Source organism: Natator depressus, chromosome 10 (genome assembly GCF_965152275.1).
Source record: "Natator depressus isolate rNatDep1 chromosome 10, rNatDep2.hap1, whole genome shotgun sequence".
NCBI classification, from domain to species: domain Eukaryota; kingdom Metazoa; phylum Chordata; order Testudines; family Cheloniidae; genus Natator; species Natator depressus.
In genome coordinates this window covers 28,236,385-28,257,329 of record NC_134243.1, presented here as the reverse complement: position 1 = coordinate 28,257,329, position 20,945 = coordinate 28,236,385, and the positions used below count along the sequence as shown (strand labels likewise).

Sequence of the window (20,945 nt, the reverse complement as noted above, 5' to 3'; positions counted from 1 at the left end):
CAGCAGGCAGATTGATAGTGTTACAGTGGTGGGAACAGCCGAGTGCTTCCATTCTAACATCCCATTTTCTGACACCTGTTGGCTTTCTGTCCAGCTGCCTTTGCCCCGCCCCAATTGAGAGTGTACAAAAAGACAAGAGACGTCAGTACATGCGTATATGGGAAAACTTTTCAAGGCTATATTTTGAGTTGAAACTGTTGCCCCTTGTTTTCTTTCCTTATACCTGCAATATAAAATTATGTTGTTCACAGATTGCTTTAGAAAAGTGAGCCTTAGAAAAAGACCATCTTCATTGCCAAACAGGGCAATATCTTTCTTTAGTTATTCAGGATATAACAGACAAAAACTGTAGCAGAGCTCAAATTGTTAAAACAGTTCTAAAAATGCATCCTTTCCAGAATTGCTCTCCCCAATGATTTCCAACTAGAGTACCTGAATAATCTTTACTGCCAAAATTATTATTGTTCTAACACACTCTTGAGTACTAAGAGCTCTAGAAATAAGCAGCCTTCTTAAAAGTAATGTATACCATTGAAATGTATACCATGAAAGGTGCTCTGCTATGCTTTGGTTTCCAGACCTTAGTGTAATTAACCAATGGTTCTGGGGAGCATGGACTTGCTAAGGCATAAGATACTAAACATCTTGTAATGGAGGAGTAGTAAGAACATCAGAAGTAGATGCTGACGGTATATAGTGATACGAGTTAATTGATCAGGAGCTGCAAGATGCTGTGTAAATGCCACAATTTCCAGATGAGCTTCCACATGTGAGCCAAACTATGCTGAGTAAAACAGAAGGTTAATGTGGCAAGAAGAAGATGAAGCAAATGCAAAATGGACAAAGATCACATGGGAACTGGAAGCTGGAACTTTGTGATGGAAAGAAAAAAATACATAATCCGGAACTATCAAAGGATAATGGTATTTGCCATTGTTGGTGACAGAGTACTGGAATAGCTGGACCACTGATCTCATCCAGTACAGCAGTTCTTATGATCCTATATTGTGTGTCAAAGTTTTTATGCCTTTTTGATAGACTTGGGTTTGATGGCTGACGTGGTAGATATATACCATAAACTGACTTTTTTTTTAAAAAAATGGGCCACATTCTCTGCTGGCATAACTCTCCATTGCTTACATTTGCAACCAATTGAGTTATGCCAGCAGAGCATTTGCCCTCTGACAATAAGGTGCACGTATTCTCTGTGTATGTAATATCCCAATTAGCAAAGTAATCTTGTGCTATTTATTTTCTGACTGCTATTGTTTCCCTCTATAGATGGACCAGTATTGCTGGAGGGGAGGAAAGGAATCCAGATTCCCTTTGTAGTTGAAAAGAGTTTAAAATGAGCCCTGCATTGGAGGTTTGTGTGCTGGGCTTGTCACATGGTTGATGCTGTATTATTATTTAGCTTTTGCCTTGGAGTATTTGGCCTGCAGTTTCAGTTTCAATATTGTTTGAATCTTAAGTGTCAGGTTCAAATGAACTGGTGAGAGATTTGCATCAACCAGCAGATTCCTGTTCCAGCCCGAAAAGCCTTTGAGCTCACTCTTTATTGATAAGAGGTCTTATTTCACAAGTGTCAATTACTGGTGTGAAGCTACTGATGCTGTGAGTTACGGTGTAGGTGCTATTACCCACAGTTTGTCTAGTTCGTTATATGCTGAGGGAGCGTTACGGGTGGAGAAAAAAATGTCTGGACCTGGTTGTTCAGGAGTGCACAGGAAACCTCTGAAAACAATGAAAATTTGTACATTTTGGGCATGGGCATAGTTAGGGCTACTAAGAATTAGAATTAGAAAGTCATTTTTGCGCTTGAACTGCCCATTGAGACCGTGTGATTTTTTCCTATTAACTGACGCAGTCCTGGGCAAATGTTATTTATGAGCCGTTTTATGGCTATAGGCTTGTGGAAAGTTTGACATTTGCTTTTGTGTTTTACGATAATTATTTTAATAGAAAATGAGAATATAAAATGTAATGTTGTTTCCTCATGTATGCATTAGAACAGCCTTCCTCTCCCTACTTTTTTATGGTGGGGCTCCTGTTTCATTAAAAAAATATATAATTAGCTTTATATAATGGAGTTCTCACCGTATTCTAAACAACATATGTATCCACATAGGTATTTAATCCATATTCCTCTCCTCCACATGTTGTGATTGGGTTTGAGTATATTGATAAGTGAAACTCCCCAAGTTTGGCTGTTCCTAAAGTTTCCCTGCAAGACCTCATTTGTCCCAGCCCCTAGTTTCCTTCTGCCTCAAAGAGAGCTTCTAATCTCCCTTATATCCTGGTTGGAGTTAACAAAAAGCACCTATCATAGTGACTGGGCAGTAATAACCCTGCGTCTTCACACAATATTCAAGCACATGACACCAGAATCATTCAACAGAGTAACTCTACATCCCTGTGGGCAAAGTATTGAAGTCTTCGTGTTAACTGAAACAAATGCCAATATTATCTGTAGTCTCTTAAGATTTTCTTGCCTTAATAACAACTCCAGGTATAACAACAGGTAGGTCCTTCTTTGTGGCAAATTTGATTTTTACTGGACAAGGATCTAATCCTTACTACTTTTGCGGTTTGCCAACAGCTAATCTCTGGTGATTCATTATATATTTTATCAGTTCTCCAAATTAGGGCATATGCAATTCTGTTAGAAATATGTCTTGTTTATAATTACAAACAATAAAAATGTTTTGGTTCAGAAACGATTCTTTCCTCATCCCCCATCTAGTGCTGTGAGGTCATGCCAGTTTAGAAAAAAACTCAGAATGTGGTTTTATGGACTCGATTTATGTATCTATTGTTGCAGTGCAATATAGGAGGTAAATGATGTGTACGCTTTAAGTTAAAAAATATAGTGCAGTGTTGCCATGTAAAATCTTCAGAGTTTTACGTTTTCACTAATTGCCAATGCTTTGGCTTTGTTGTGTACTGTAGACAGAGAATATGGTGTTAATAAACAATACTGACGAAGAGTAATTGTAAAGATTTTAATGGCACCCCCAGTAGAAACATTACCATTTTACATGAAAAACTTTATTAAAGTCAAGTTGAAAGTTCATGTCAGTGACTTGAGTCCATGGTAACTTGTATGAAAAAGAATAATACAGGGTTAAGGAAGCAGTTTACAAACAAGGCATCACTGATGCCAGCTTACCATCCTCCATTTATTGCATGTAGAGCACTGAAAATGTGTACAATGGAAAATTGGTTTTATTTCTTGTTTCATGCATAATGCCTAATTCTAAGTGTGAAGATTTGTCACCACACTGCCTCTCAATGTTTTCATATAAGTGCTGTAATGAATGGTATGGTAAGTGTGCGGTTTATATATGGATACATGCTAGCTTTGTCTAAAGACACTTTAGAAAAATGGCAAACTCAGGGAATAGCTGGTTCCAATCCTGTGAGACAATGAGCACCTTGCAGGATCAGGCCCTTAATGAAGAGCAGGGAATGACTGCCTTTAGTACGTTTTCAAATCAGAAATTTGTAAGACTCTTGCATGTGTTCTGTGTGTGACTGTAAAGAAAGCTGTTATGTAGCCCAGTCATGATATGCTTATGATTAAAGCATTCTAGTTTCTGTAGTCCCTATTAAAATGAAACTCTTTGTTACAGATGGATCAAGAAGGGTGCTTCTTTAATTTTACTACATAATATCTAGCTCTAATTTTACCAGAGAGATTAGCTGCTTTGAAGTGAGTATTTAGGAAGTACCTAAAGTAGGGTAACCATATTTCCCAAAGGGAAAATGGGACACCATGTTGGGCTGGCCTGAGCCACCCTCCCTGCGCGGGAGGGCAGGCAGGGCTTAGGCGAGCAGCGACACGCATACTAGATAGGGTGACCATATTTCCTCGTGGCTGGGCCTCGCATCGCTACTCACTCGAGCCCTACCTCTCTTCCCTGCATGGCGCTTTCATTACTGCTTGCCCCCTTCCCTCGCACGTTCCTCTGCACCCCACTTTTTTGACAAAATTGGGCATTTGTCCTGTTTGCTCAAGACAATTAGTCAAGTTGCGAAGAGCAAATGGGACAAATGATCACTTTTGCCAAAAAAGTCAGGACAACCGGGACAAGGCTTAAAAAAGGGACTGTCCTGGCCAAAACGGGACGTATGGTCTTCGTAACCTAAAGGTTTGGTGGGACAGTGAGAGAAGCTCTCATTGCTGGCATTGCAGTGTTGGAGAGCAGCTCCGTACTGTGCTGTTTGCCTCCTTTACTGCTTCAGTATTGACTCCCATGCAGGGGTAGTTATCAAGAGCCTCAGAAACATTGGGTTTTATTGAGCAAAATACTTAAACTAGCAGTTGGTGGTTGTATGTTTCCTGTAATTAAAACAATAATAATCCTCCTGAAAGAGGTAGCTGATTTTAGGTGGGGATGAAGGTATTCGTCATCATGATCACAGTCATACTTCGTGACCCAGACCTTGTCCAGATGTCTCTCCAGAGAACATTAGTGTCAACAAGATTCTTGGGGCATGTCTACACTGCAGTTGGAGGTGTGATTGCAGCACATGTAGAGATACCAAGCTAGGTTTATGTCGGCTACCACAAGTATCCGTGGCAGTGATACAGCAGCAGGCTGGGAGTTAGTAGCATTCCCAATCTTTGGGCAGCTTCAGACATCTTCCATAAACAAAACAACCAACTAATTAACCATCGAACCAAACAAAAACCAGACAGATGTAACCTTCTTTCCCCCAAATGTGACATTTCTTCCTAAAACTACATTCTTCAGACGAAAGTAATGTTCAGTTCAGGACGAGTGATTGATGAGAAGTATGATGTAACAACAGTGGTCACCATTAAAAAGGAAGAATTTTCCAACAGTTATGGGCACACAGTGGTATCTGTGCTACTACAATATTACCCATACTTTAATAGATCTTTGGTAACTTGGGCAAGTGCTGACTTTTTGAATACTTCTGCTGAAAGCTTGCAAGCATTGGGTGCTTTATTCATTGACGTGTGTTTGTGTGTGTGCACAAGCACATTATTACTGTGGTAAATATACATTTTTGCTGTTAGTGATGGATAATTATAGTTATAACTCGAGTTTTTTCAAAATTCCTTAACCGAAATTTGGAGTATAGTGCTGACATTTTAGCTCCTTAAGGCAAGATTGAGTTTCAGCCGTGTAGAGGATATGTCTTGGGGCGAGAGGGTGAGGGGTGTATGCAATTTTTAAAAAGATTTTTAGGTTTAAAAAATAGTTAAATCTTTCTCTTCTGAGAAACAGTAAGTAATTTGTACAAAATGGACTAAACTTCAGTTCCAGTGCACAAGGTAACTTAATCCTTTGTATAGAAGCTTTGCTCTGTGTGCACTTGTATAGAACTTACAATGATAATTATATCCATTGTGATCTAATGCTAAACATTCTTGCACATGAAGATAACTGTAACAAACCTTTGCTGGTAGTTTTAGTATTTCCCTGTTATTACATTTTTAAAAAGATGAGGCCAGTGTGAATTCCCACTCTGCTACTAAACCTTTTTTAGGTTGAAATGAATACTGATAAGGAGATTATCTTTCTGAAGAAAATGTGTCAACATTTTATACTGTAGTTCTCTGCATCTCTAACAATCGAATACCATTTTTATTCTTAAGCTTCTTTTCCATCAGGTAATAAGGTATTTTGATTATTAACATTTTTAAATTTTAAAAAGTGAGAGCTAGAGATCTCTCAGTAGTATAGTATGCTGTGGTTAAATAGAAGAGGCTGTTGGCTCTAAAATTTTATTTCTTATGGAGCAAGTGTTGAATTATGAAGCAGAAAAATAAAATGTTCTTGGCGGTATAAATAAAACAGTAATCAAAGGAAGTATATCAGAGGGTTTTTTTTATTTCCTTCTCACAGTCCAGTTTATGCCTTTGTGTATTGTTGGGACATTAATCTTGATAATAGAAATGGAAAGCTGCATTTCATTGAAAAATGGATTTGAAGTAAAATTCTGATAAATGAACAAAACCGCACACTATATCTAAACCACATACTATCTCAAACTTTTTGATTGTTTTGTAATATTTTTCAGTTTGTTAATTGTGCATGTATAGTAATATCATATGCTAACATGTGAGTGATTAAAAAAAGTAAGTTGTGATCCTGCAAATATGTAAGCAGTTGCATAAATTTACTCATGTGAGTAGTCCCACTTGAATTCAGTGGGGATTTTCAGGAGAGTAAAATTACTCACATGCTTAAATATGTCCAACATTGTAGAATCGGGACCGTAATCTCATTCCTCATGTCTGCAGGATGCTTGGGGATGTGGTGAGGGTGATATTCTTGGCTCAAGGAGGATGTGGAAGATGAAGTGATTTTGTTAGTACACATATGGATCAAGAAGTATATTTAGAGGATTTCAGAGTCTAATTCTGTCCTTCTGACTGAAGGATAGTACTGCACTGCAGGACTCTTTATGGGAAGAAATGGGATCCTTTTGTTGAAAGGCTATACTGTATACAAAATAATGCTTTTCACTAGGGATGTCGCTTAATCAGTTAACTCACGTGATTAACTAAAAAATATTAATTGTGATTAAAAAAATTAATCATGATTAATCGCACTGTTAATAGAATGCCAATTGAAATTTATTAAATATTTTGGATTTTTTTGTATATTTTCAAATATATTTATTTCAATTACAACATAGAATATAAAGTGTACAGTGCTCACTTTATATTTTACTTTTATTACAAATATTTGCACTTTAAAAATTATAAAATAAATAGTATTTTTCAATTCACCTCACACAAGTGCTGTAGTGCATTCTTTTTATCATGAAAGTGCAACTTACAAATGTAGATTTTTTGTTACATAACTGCACTCAAAAACAAAACAATGTAAAACTTTAGAGCTTACAAATCCACTCAGTCCTACTTCTTGTTCAGCCAATTGCTAAGACAAACAATTTTCTTTACATTTACGGGAGATAATGCTGCCCACTTCTTATTTACAACGTCACCTGAAAGTGAGAACAGCCGTTCACATGGCCCTTTTATAGCCGGCATTGCAAGGTATTTACATGCCTGATATTCTAAACATTTGCATGCCCCTTCATGCTTCGACCACCATTCCAGAGGACATGCTTCCATGCTGATGATGCTCATTAAAAAATAATGTGTTAATGAAATTTGTGGCCTTGGGAGGAGAACTGTCTGTCTCCTGCTCTGTTTATTCGCATTGTACCATATATTTCATGTTATAGCAATCTCAGATGATGACCCAGCACATGTTGTTTGTTTTGAGAACACTTTCACTCTAGATTTGACAAAATGCAAGGAAGGTACCAATGTGAGATTTCTAAAGATAGCTACAGCACTCGACCCAAGATTTAAGAATCTGAAGTGCCTTCCAAAATCTGAGAGGGATGATGTTTGGAACATGCTTTCAGAAGTCTTAAAAGAGCAACACTCCAATGCACAAACTACAGAACCCAAACCACGAAAAAAGAAAATCAACTGTCTGCTGGTGGCATCTGACCCAAATGATGAAAATGAATATGTGGCTGTCCATACTGATTTGGATCATTATCGAGCAGAACGCATCATCAGCATGGAGACGTGTCCTGTTGAATGGTGATTGAAGCGTGAAGGGACATATGAATCTTTAGCGTATCTGGCACGTAAATATTTTGTGACGCCAGCTACAACTGTGCCATGCAAATGACTGTTCTGACTTTCAGGTGACATTGTAAATAAGAAGTGAGCAGCATTATCTCCTGCAAATGTGAACACGCTTGTTTGTTCGAGCAATTGGCTGAACAAGAAGTAGGACTGTGTGGACTTGTAGGCTTTACAGTTTTACATTGTTTTGTTTTTGAATACAAGTTATTTTTGTACGTAATTCTACATTTGTAAGTTCAACTTTCATGATAAAGAGGTTGCATTACAATACTTGAAAATTGAAAAACACCATTTCTTTTATCTTTTTTATAGTGCAAATATTTGTAACCAAAAATAAAGTGAGCACGATACACTTTGTATGCTGTGTGGTAATTGAAATCAATATATTTGAAAATGTAGGAAACATCCAATAAATAAATGAATGGTATTCTATTATTCTTTAACAGCATGTTTAATCGTGATTATTTTTTTTAATCACTTGACAACCCTACTTTTCACCCTTATTCTTGTGATCCGAGGACACTACAAAGCTGGAGGTTTTTATCCCCATTATACAGATGGGAAATTGCAGCTCAGAGATCTTTAGGTTTTTATCAGTTGCTCATCACTATGATATCTAAAAGCTGCACAAAATTATGGCGCACAAGCACAGAGAAAATAAAGGTATGTTTTTCTCTCAGAATTTGTCAGGGTCGGGAGGACAATTTAAATATAAGTGGTTTGCCTAAGGTCATACAGCAAGTCAGCAGCAGAATCAAGAAAATTCTAAGGGCCATGACTGCCAGTCCCATTGTCTAACCACCGGACAATTCTGCCTCACCCATAAATATGAGCCTCCTGATCAGAAGATTCTAACATGATGAGCAAACCTATTGGGAGAAGACTAAAACTAGAGCCTAATCTTACAAGTAAGAGCTATGAGCAAGAGCACCTTTTTTCAGTTTCAGATGCATTTAGAGAAGGTCTTGCTTAGATGCCTGGGTCTTTCTTGGACCCTATTCTCCCTTTACTATTGGAGCCCCTATTATTCCTCCACATCCAGCTCATTTACTTCCTGTTTGTTCCCAGGTCCTCTAATCCATCATCACATGCTTTTGGAGATCAGTGGTGGTGCTGACAGGTGTAGCAGCAATTCTGCTGGGACTCACTGATGGACTTTACAAATTGAATGTTTCAGTTAATACCTGCATGAAAGAAAAACATAAGCCCAGAACTCAGTATGCACTGGGCCACATTTCACATTTGAAACAAAAGCTTACTTTTCCCAACTGAAAGTGCAATTCTTCAAGCTTCACAGAAAATTGCTTCTGAAAGATATTAACCCTCTACATTCTTGGCTGCTCTACTGCCCTTTCCCTTTTACAGAAGGGTTCTTTTTTTTAAATACTTCCTATATGTTTGGTTTCTGCTTTCCTCAGTTCTCCTGAGTCCAATTTGTATTCACTGATTCATTCTTTCCTAGATTTTTCTGCTTTTGAGAATTGCCCTGTAATGGGGAGAGGGGATTGGAGGGTTGGTTGGCCTAGTGGGTGGAGCACCTGGCTTCCTTCTCCTGCTTTTATGGTTGAGGAGCTTCGGTCTTTAAGGTGACAGGGTGGAGAGAGAGACTCAGCCCTCCCACTACACTAGGTCCCAGACCAGGGCCCTGTGTAAGTCACCCCTGAGTATGGAACCTCCCAGTGGGGAGTCAATGTTCGCTGCCCTGGGCTACTTCCTACTATTGTCCCTTTAGTTTGGGTCATGGCCCCTATGGTTCAAGTTCCTGTGGTGGCTTGTCTCTAAATAGTGCCCCCTCAGGGACCCTGGGTGGTAACTTGCTGCACTCCCAGGTTACTCTGGGTGGGGCAGCCCTAAGTCTGGTCTCCATGCTTCAGTCATCCGAGTTGATACTTTAAATTTATGGTATAATTTTAATGATGAAAAAATGTATCTTGAAATTTTGACTCAACGTTTCATTCTATATCTGCTAACTATAATAAAATGCACCAGTGCACTCTGTAAGCATCCAGTTATCTGCACTGTGTTCAAACAGAATTTTTCATGTTCCTGTTGCACTTATTTCCTTTGCCCTGATGTTCTAAGGATTTCCTTTTAGTACATATGAACATCTCCTTTTGACAGACAGTGAAAATTAAAAGATATGGCTAGGCACAGGAAACTGGAACCCAAATATGCCCCCTGGGTTTTCATTTACAGTTAGGAGCTACAGACACAATTACTGCTGACAGAAATTCAGAGGCCAGTGGCAGAGTGCATGTGGCAGTAAACTCATGCCAGGCAGTAATTGGGAAGATTATTTTTAATCAGAGCATATCCTACAGCCCAAACATTAGAAATTGCTTGTAAGGCTGACAGGAAATTAAACTGAGACCAAACAAAAAGCCTCAAAATAGGAGTAATATTGTTAGGAGTGTAATGATGGGAAAGCTCACTGCTTGCTGTGTTTGGCTGCTCTCTAAAGGGTATGACTTTTAACTTACAGCAACAGACAACATTGTCTAATTGCATTTTAGAAGTGAACTAAAATTAAAACCAGACTCAACCGTTTATATCTGCGCTTAGGAGAAGATGCAAAGCACCAGATGTGTGAGCCAGTGTTAGTATTTGTGCTTCTCGTATTCGTGTTTGTATTCATTTCTGTTTTTACTCTGGCCTTTTTATAGTTCCTAAGGGAACCACTTAAGTTGCCAAAATAATGCAAGGTCATGAAATTTCAAGGTGCTGGTGATTATGTACCAAGCTGTAAATGACCTAGACGGACTCTTGCTGCAGTACAATCTGTGCTTGTGTGGAATGCCTAAGGCAACTGCCCCAAGGGAGCTGAGGCCAGGGCAGCCTCAGTAGTATGTCCTTACCTCTTGACATCCTCAGAAATTCACCACAGCCCAGAAGTTGCCCCATTGAAAAATGCTTTAAAACTTGTCTATTTGACCAAACGTTTCTTTACGCGCTGGCTGGTTTCTTCTATCATCTGATAGTTTATGCTGAATGTCCTCCCTGCTTTCCCTTTTAAGGTGTTACGGCTGGGGGCTATGAGGAAAAGTTGCAGATTATGAATTTCTTATACGTGGGAATTGGTTGGGGGTGGGTTGCCACTATTTAAGCCATGTACAATGCTCCCAGATACTGCAATGCTGGGTCCAATCCAGTTTCCCATAATTATAATGCTTGTGTTCCTGAATGGTGGGAATTGCAAATCAAGACATCCTGCTTATTGTTTTGTCCCCAGATATGGTTCCTGATGCAATGAAAAATAAAACACAAAACCAAATGCCAGTATATTTTGAGTTTCCTCAAATACTGCTCTTTTCATCTTCCTAGAAGTTCCTAATAAGTTTGGGGGTGTGGTTTGATATATCCCTACAGACAAATAACGTGATCTGGCTTCATGATACATGATGATTACTTTTTTGTGCAAAGACTCGCAGCCAGATGCTGCTAGGAAATAGATTTGTTCACAAAATAAAAGCATGCTCCTTGATGTAATTCATGCTACTAAACAGAACAATTATGTGACTAAGAGGTGGCTTACTTGTGGTTACATGCTATACTGAATAATTGAATGGTAAATAAAGCATAGTTTACAAATTATACATTTATATCTTTGTTCATTTGAGATCTTGAAATGCAGAATGTAATTATATATGACAGGTTATTCATGCAATATTACCAAAGCACCTGGATAATTTTCTGTGGTAGCCTTGAAAAATTGCATGAGGTGGTCACTAGCTAGATTGTATTATGCAGATCAGCTATGCTTGTTGTTTCAAAATAGTATTCAATTTCCATGTCACCGTGGATGGAGAGCTGTCCTTGCAGACTCTTTGGGTGCTTCTCTCTGCATTGTGACCAACTCCATGGCCAGGGAGAACTTTAGTTTTGAGAAGCATAATTAGTAGAGATCAATGGAAACACTGCCTCCTCCATGTGGCTCTCATACTTTCCCACAAGTATGCCATGTCTCTTCCATGTCCTCTTGGAAAACAAGACTGAGGATCTCTTATGGTGCACTGCCTTTAGATCAGCAAACTTTTGAGGAATTCTCTGTTTCCCTACGGTGTGGGTAGCATATGGTGAGGTATGTTTAGCTACGATCAGTATAATGTAACTATTTTAACACGGGTGTGTGGTTACAAGAGTGTTAAGAGGAAGAACATGGGATGGAAGGATACCCCTAGACAAGGATTACAGAATTCTCATCTTAAAAACAAACAAACAAAAACAGGGAAACTCTGTCTGAAAGGAATAATGTTTATGGGAAGCTATGCATTGCATTCACTTATGGTATTTTGAATGGTTTGGGGAATGAACAATCTTTACATTTGATTTCACATACAAAGTATTTGTGTGATATATAGATTTGCTATAGATTCAAAATGCATATAGTGCTTGTGTTTGTAAGAATACTGATTTTAGAGAGCACATAATACAGATTGCATATGGAAATGAAAACTATATATAGGGACGCACTTTTGTCATGAAAAGCATGGCTGAGCATGTTATAACTGCTAGAATACAATGAATGATTCAGTAAAATATTAACTGCCACCACATTCCCATCAATAAAAAGGTGGCATGGGGTAGACTGTCACCCTATTTTAATGTATAGCTATGTATAAGCAAGGAACACTTCAGTTGTCCTCTGATCCAGAGCTTTGTTCTTCTCTTTATTTATATTCATTTTTCTTTCACAAAAATTCTTGAGTTGTACAACTGAAAAAGTATAGAAAAAGTTAATTGTCATTTTAAAATGTTTACATGAAGAAAATATATATATGTTATAAAATTACACCAGGAAATTGAACTATCACAATGTTTGAGTTATAGCTATGTGATTATGTACAGTAACCACACAGAGAGGGTAAAATCGTAAAGGTAACTTAGAATGCAGGCTTTAAATAAGTTTCAAAGCATGTCTGCCATTCCCCCCCCGCTCCCCCTAACCCAAATCCCTTTTATAATCACAATAAAACACTTGTCAGGCATTGTTAGGTCGTAATCATAGTTCTGTCTTGTGCTTTGCAGTACACTAAAGGAAGCAGTTACAACACAACAGTGCACACACTGCCTTTCCTTATTGCTCACATGAAAAAGTACCGAAGTTCAAATGATGTGTTATTGATTTTGTTCTTTTATTGTGAATTTTAAAATTGTTTTAAGATTATACAGCCTTTTTGCTTATACGGCTTCATTATCAAATAGCAGAGAGAAATAAATAAATGTAATATAAAATGTACTTTGTGCATTAAATTACACTCCCCTCCTTCCCTCATTTTCCTGGAAAATAAATATGCGCTTTTAAAATATTTTTGGATCAAAGAAACCATTTTGTGCTTGTGCAGTCCTTAAGATTATTGAGCTATTTTGAAAGACAATGTAAAAAAGGGGAGAGGGTTAAAAAAAACTCACAAAATCTCAAACTAATTTCTTCTTCCCAATAAATATATTTTGTTTCTCTTAGGAAATCACACAGAAGCCCCATGCAAGTGGTGCCTTCAGTTTTCATGAGCGAAGCCTTCTTTCTGTAAGTACCACTGTTTGTTTTGTTTTTCTCCCTGTACTTATATTGTTTAGGCCCTAGAGCAGGATTGAGATTTCAGGTCTGTAATCATAAAGAATCAGAAAAGGCTTTGGTCTTCACATTTTGTTCTAGCTAATAGCGCATCTTGAGACATGCAGAAGAGAAGTACAAGTCATAGAGTGGAGTGCAATCCATAACAAACAGTGGAACCATGTGCAACTGACTTATTTAATCAATTATTTTTCCCATGCCTGGCCACAGATTAAAACAATATATATTCTCTCTTTTATTTTCATTTCACACATTAAGGTTATGTCACTGTGTCTTATATTTTCTACCTTTGGATGATACTTCAAAAGCATAAAGAAATGCTTTTGTGTATACATTAGTCAGTTCAGCCACTTTTTCCCCTTAAGACATCTAGGACCAATTCCTTTTTACTTTTGTTGTACAAGTGTTCATATAATGCAAATATGAGGAATTAAGCCCCCCTGGCTTTTAGGGCATATACAAAAGTGTTCTGGTGTTAATTATTTTTTACTTTTTCCTGACCTAAAAATTAACTGTAATAATTCGGCACAAGCATGGTGATTCTCTCTTCTAAATCATTATTTTCATGTTTAGGATTCTTTTTTTCACTTGAAATATCTTGTTTTATCTTGAACATAGATGCTAATTGTGCTTAGTGAACCATGTCTGTTGAGGATTTGTTTTACGAGAAAGGAATTTATTATACCTCACTAGTAAATAATAAATACTAATAAGTAATAGAAAAAGTAATTTTAGGAAATGAGTCAAGGTAGATCTTTTGATTTCTTTTATAATGTGATATCTCTTTTCTTTTTTGCAATTATTTTAGTGCATCCTCTCCTACTTAAAAAATAATCCCACAACTTGGTGTCTTCGTCATGTGTAACGAATGTTAAATGTTATTAAGATGCTGCAGAAGCAGCTCCATATTGAAGGCTGCAAGAGCCACCGTCTGGAAGAAAGGCAGGAGGCAATGGATGTGGTTTTCTTAGGTTGCATAATGCAGGTCACTGTGTCCTCAGGCATTTCCAGCAGCAGGGCTCCTGTCAGACATCTCCCTTCCCACCCTGGTCCCAGCCAGCCCGTTGCTGGGACCCTGCTGCGTTGTGTAAGGGGCACTGAAAAGGAGTGGGGTGTTGGCTCCCTATTGTTAGAAGTCCTGTGCCCCCCTGCCCCCAGCTTCCCTAAGGGATGTTTACCTCTGAATCCTCTTCCAGTCCTTCTTGTCTAATCACTGTATTCTTTCCATAATGAATATCTCTGTTGGATAGACATCTGCCACAATTTTTAGTTACTAAATTGTGACATGTTAACCTAATCTGTCTGCCTACCTCACTGTGGGGGAGACAAAAAAACCCACCCCGCCTTCGTTAGTCTGGTGGTGAGGGAAAAATCCCTTGCCAGCTCCCAAGGAAAAAAAGTGGCTAGCATAATGCTCACAGTGGATCATGAAGAAACTTGGTTCTATTTTGATTCCACGTGTGGAGGACTGGGTGTTGCTAGCGCAATCCTAGTGAGAGAGGACTTTTCCAGAACTGCCTATGGTATAAGTACCACGTGCCTCCCGTCACCTGGAAGATCAGTGCCTTCCCCATCTCCCCAGGTCCAGCTGCTTCCAGTTCCACCTTGCTCTCTCTAAACCCTATCCTTCCTCCCTCCTCCTCTTCTCCAATTGCAGAGTAAGCCCTTATGGCGGGGAAGAAGCCCTTTTCTTTCAGACCGCTGGACAAGGATACACTGCATATGGTTCTGGGGAACACATTCAGAATTGAGCTGAATTAACAGAAAACAAGTAAGCAGTTTTGCCCTCAATTGGTGTGTGTAGTTCCCCTTAAGTAAAGAGGAGTTACACTTGTGCACTGAAAGGAGAACAGACCAAATTCTTCTTTAGCTTTCAGATATATCAGTATTAGTAGCTGAGTGGCTCTACTAAATTTTATGTCATTCAGGGGATTAGGCATACAGCCCTTTTTAGTAATAAAAGGCATTTCATTCCTAATTCCCTTGTGCACCACATGGAAAATCTTCCCCATAATGTCTTTGAAGTCGTATTTCAATATTTCAGGAAAGCTGAATGACTTAGTGGATGAAGCAACGGCTGCTCATCTTGAGGCCAGGTTTGAATCAATTTAGTAGTTCTAAATGTGCTTGTTACTTTTAGCTTTTTGTCTGTCATGAACAGTCGTTTCTATCACACAACAGTCCAACAGCTCTGAGCTGGATTTGACACTATTGACAGTTTCTGCTAGAAAAATTCTAGTACAAATGCAAGAAGGAGGCTGAAGTTTCTAACCTATGGGAGAAAGTGGTCCCAGAGATAATTAGCGGAATGTTGTGAGGAAGCTGACATTAATTTGTCCATGGATATAATATGTCAATATTTACAAATGCAGTTTTAGAAAAAAAATACTAATCCCCCTTCAACATGCTAACAGAGATTTATAGTGTACAACAAAAAAGAATAAAGAAAACTCAGTTGGAATTTTGGGAATGTTTAATGAAGCCAAATCTCTGTGATCAGAATGGTATTATTTTCCCTTGTGAGCATAATCTCACCAGCACAATGAATATCAATCAATTACTTGGGCTAAGGGGTCTTTTTTTTTTTATCGAGCTGAGACCAAAGTCCAGTATGTTGCCTGGTAACAGACTATGTAGATGAGTTGGCTCCTAAATACACCATATGGCTGGGCGTTATGCCCTATTCACCCGTGACATGGTATACACATGTAGTACATTACTGATTATAAAATGGTTTGTCCTGTTCCATTATTTAGAATAGGATCTTAAACTATCAATACGAATGAAGCTCAGAGTTACTCACAAGAATAGAGTTGTCTGTAATGACATTAATTTTTGCTTGAAGGATCAAAAGAATGGGCATAATGCTACCAGTAGAGCTTGTGTTGCATATTTTTGAAGCAGTTTATTCATTTTACCTTAATATTTTCTATGGATAGTTATTATGAAGTATTTTTGTCTACTTCAATTTTACAGACAAATATAAATTACAGAGTTCAAATGTAGTAAAATCCCCATTTTTAAGTCCTAATTCTGCAATGCAGTCACACAGCAGATTAATGTAGGTGATAACATATGGTAATATCTAGCTTCTGGAACTTCTGTTAGTATTACAATAGTACCTAGAGTTTCCAGAAAAAACATGGACCCCATTGAACATGGTGCTACCAAGGATGGTAAGAGACAGTTCCAAAGAGATGACAAACTAGACAGACATGACAGACAAAGGAAGTACTATTATCTCTATTATACAAAAGAGGAAACTAAAGCATAGACAAATTTATAGTGACTTGCCCAAGGTCACAGAGGAAGTCTGTAGCAGGGCTGGATATAGAGTTGCAGTCCAGTGCTGTAACTCCAAGAACATCCTTTCTCTTCTCTTTGTCTTAAGCTGAAATTCGCTCAAGTGTTGGAAGTCCACAAAAGCTCCTCTACATCAATTTAAGATCCCCATTAACACTTTCTAGGGAACTCAGGGACAGTTAAGACATGCCAGGATGTTTATATGCTCAATATGCACAAGCAGCTGAGGGCTCTATTGACTGGATCCTCATAGGTCACTCATTAGAGAAGGTGAGTGGTGCAATGTACAATGGTACATGTAAATGAAGGGGAAGAGCAATTACTACTCTCACAACTCTCAATGTGGGAATATCAATAGGCAGGGAGGGATTATATGCTGCTGCTACTGCATCATCTTGATTTCAGGTTGGAAGGGTAAAGTTTTGCCCCTATACCCTTCACTCACCTAAAGCCAATTATTCTTATGCAAGTGACATAAACTTTAGAAAGAAATTTCAACAAAGGCACTGTGGAACAAATCTCTGTTATCATTCCAGTAAATACTATAGAAACTAGGGGGATGAGGGAGTCTGTCTAGTTACTTTTCTAGGTTTTTACAGCATTGAAACACAACACTAAAATTATATTCCCTGTCTATAAAATGATTAGAGATGTTTTCAAAGAGATAAGACCAATGTACTTCCCTTTATCAGGTTTTCTGCATCTCCAGAACGCATTGTGCTGTGGTACATGGTTTTGCCAACCATATTGCAGTAAATGGCTTTATTGGTGTGTTATCAAATTTACAGTACTTTGTGTAGACATTTTTTACGTACTAGAGAGCACGTATCCCTGCATGTGCATTTCTGATCCCCACTATATTAAGGTATATAATATAAAATCCATCAAAATGCGTCGGAGCAGTTTCCCAAAGGAAGCACTCGTGCACTGGATCCTGTGCTGGATCTCATTGTCAATTTTTGCATTTTGAGAAAGCTGGCTACTGAGGTAGCAGAAGTGCTCAACTGTTTTGGTGTCCTTCCGTAGGTCCTTCTGTGACCTACAGAAGGACACCAAGATCCTGGTCTATAAAACAATTGTTATTCCGACACTCCTTTATGGATCCAAAATCTGGGTGACCTAGAGACAGCACCTCAAGATTCTGGAGAGGTACCACCAATGATGCCTACGGAATATCCTTCGCATCAAGTGCGAAGATCGCCACACTAATGTCAACATCCTCGGTGAAGCCAGTGTCACCAGCATTGAAGCAATGATGCTCACACACCAACTCTGCTGGGCTGGATATTGTGTGCAGATGCCAGACTCTCACCTCCCAAAACAAGCCTTTTACTCTCGGCTAACCCATGATCAGAGATCCCGTGGTGGTCAGAGGAAACACTACAAAGTCACACTGAAAGCGTATTTCAAGATAACTGACGTGGACATCACAACCTGGGAGGAGCAAGCCACCAACCGATGTCAGTAGCACCACATCCTCCATCAGGCTGTGGCCAGCTTCGAGGAGAAGCGTCTTGCCTTCAAAGCTGGAAAGAGAAAGGAAGAACTTTCTCCCAGCAGGCAGCTGATCCGCCAGGAAATGTCTGTACCTATTGGGGGCAGATCTCTGGTTCCAGGATCAGACTCCTGAGTCATCTCAGGACCCATGTGTAAATCTGTTGTAGAGCTCATCCTCAAATTAATGGTCTATCACTGAATTAAAAGCAAAGTAAGTTGATTCAGATCATTTGCCTCCTGAGTGCTCCTTGTGGCTGGAGGTCATGCTACAGGCAACCTTCCTCAGTTCTCCCCTCAAGGAGCTTCTTAAACTCCACACATCCCCTTTTTCCCCCGATTCATAACAGGCTTTCTTGAGATCTGGGTTTATTTGGATAAAATAAATGCAAGAGTAAAATTTAAAGTTCCAAAACAAAATCCATTTGTTTTACCTTCTTGTTGGGTCACTCCCAGACCTTTACTGCCTGTAGCCTCAGTTCCATATCCCAAGACTCTCTGCTGCAGTCTCTGATCACCCTTCTCCCAGGCCTTGCTGCCTGGTACCTTTTGTGCTTCAGGAAGCCACTCATAGGCCATACCTGGCTGGAGTCTCTGTCCCAGGAGTCTTGGCTAGAGCCTGCTCACTCCTAGTAGTTTCTTATCTCTCTGAGCATCCCCTGTTACTGTAGCCACCCATTGCCCTTTATAGAGAATAATGTGATTGAGCCTACATGTGCCTAATTGATTTAGAAACCTAAATCTCATTTTCAAAAAGGATTAAGGCATTTGGGAGTCTAAAGCCCATTGACAGTCAATGGAATTTAGATGTCTAAGTGTCTAAATCCCTTTAGAAATGAGTTAAGCTTCTAAATCAGTTAGGCATTGCAATGCTGAGCGCTTAAGTCTAATTTCTAGAGGTGACCTAGGCATGTATTAATCTAAGTCCCACTGAGTTTCAGTGAGACCTACACTCCTAAGTACTGAAGAAATTAAATGGTTTGACCAGTGTCACAGAGGGAATGTGTGACAGAGCTGGGAATTGAATCCACATCTTTGGAGTCCAAAACCATTGCTTTAGCGACAAGGCCAAACTTTCTCTCATGTTTCTCTCTTTAAATAAAATAATAATTATTATTATTTATTTTGGCTGTTAACAAATGAAAACCAATATAGAATTTCACACACACTGCTGGCTGGTAACACACTGAACATTAAATGTCATCAGTAAAGTACTAGCAGCAGAGCTCAAAGCTAGCTGAAGCTTAATTGTCCTCAAGCTGATCTCTTCTCATCTTTAATGGGTCATGACTTGGGGTAGGAGTGAATGTTTCCCTTAGCAAAGATAAGTATTGTTTTTCAGGCACTGTATAACTTTTACTAATAGTTTATGAAAGTAAATGTCTTACTCTAAAACTAGTAGGACCCGCTACCATTATTCATGATGGACGTAGAAATCCAATTAATTTAAATGTTTTGTTTGCCTTAATTAATAACAATTTGGAACAGGTCAGTGTGTAGTCAGGCCTGTGTTCTATGCACATTGTGGATTTCCTGCACATCCTACAAGCAATCAGTAAGCACAATGCCCTTTGGAAATTTATAGCAATCCCATAAGACACGCCATAATTTATATAATTGACTTTATGCTTATGAAGCATGTGGGACAGTGGAGGTAAAAAGTTAAATGGGATGACAGTTTGCAAACACACATACAGAGATGGTTGGATGGAAAACAGTTAGGAAATAACAATTTATATTAATATGGGATACAGAATGTTTCATTTCATACAATGTATATAACACCCTAACTGGCTCAAAGTTAATACAAAATATGTGAAACAATAAGTGAGGTTCTCTCTTGCTGAGAGAACTTGTGATGCCAGTGGGTTAAATTTACTTCAGTCTGTGTTCTGGATCACTTGCACATCTCAAAACTATTGACTCCCAACCTTTTCAGAAGTCCAGCAGCAGCTATGGAACTACCTCTTACTCCTAGTGACAGCCATTCTGTTTTCATGATTCTGGATATTTTCACTAACTACATAAACCTGTATCCTTTACAGAATCATCAAGCATTTACATCTGCTAATGCATTAATAAAGGGATGTCTATGGCCATGACCTACCTGAGCCACAACACGCTAATCATATAAGGCAATTTCAGTGAGATTGATTAAAGAGTCCTGTTCTTCCCTGAGTATAAAGCAGGACACAAAGATCATTGTACCATCCCTTAACAGATGGTATGCTAACATGTTTTAACTGCACTCTCAAGGAGCAGTTGGCCAAATGCTTGTTAGATGAAGGAGATCTGAGACCAGCATGCTAGTTGGCTCCTATTAGCATATACTGTATTTCAACCTTGGACATATCCTCTTTGGTCTGGGTACCTAGAATTAAGGAGCCCATTTACCTCTACACCTGCTGCTTTTCTTCTCCTTCCCTGTTAAGATGATACTTGCTTTGCCAGGCCCCTGAGGAACAAAGCTTTACGAGCACATCTGCAGAAGAAGAAAAGTCAGTGTGAGAGAAACTTTTGATTTTCACCATATCACAAGTGGTGTCTCACATGGCTAAATGACCCAGTGAAATAAAAATAAAATAGATTGGCTATACTAGGAAAGGATTGGTTTGACATTCTCTCCAAATCATGCTCTGATCAGGAGCAAATTGCTGTGTACTACTGATTTTAGATCTGCACAGTCTACCTGCTCTAATGCAAGCTGCTTCACTATACCAGGTTAAAGATTTTTTACTATCTTTTTTACAAGTGCTGTGGGTCAGGATGTGGCATGTAAGTCAACTACTCAGCCACTCAGGTATCAAAACCAAACTATTCCTCCTGACCCCTGATAGGGGAGTCTTATCAAGAGAGCTTGCTGTCAAACTTTTATATTTTCTGGTCCCCTGAATTTTAGATTCCAGGCAGTAAAATCTGCTTTGTGTG

The 20,945-nt window shown here is 38.8% G+C and overlaps 1 protein-coding gene across 22 annotated transcripts in view; it reads left to right on the top strand.

The window, feature by feature from the left end:
* Window positions 1–20,945, top strand: part of RBFOX1 (RNA binding fox-1 homolog 1) — a 2,406,891-nt gene that overhangs the window by 1,125,083 nt on the left and 1,260,863 nt on the right. For 21 of the 22 annotated variants that reach the window (XM_074965499.1, XM_074965501.1, XM_074965500.1 and 18 more), the window contains one exon: window positions 13,110–13,172. The exons of the other annotated variant lie outside the window; for it this stretch is intronic. In XM_074965499.1, coding sequence (XP_074821600.1) covers window positions 13,110–13,172 — 63 coding nt within the window. The remainder of the gene's footprint in view (window positions 1–13,109; window positions 13,173–20,945) is intronic. 22 annotated transcript variants of the gene reach the window in all.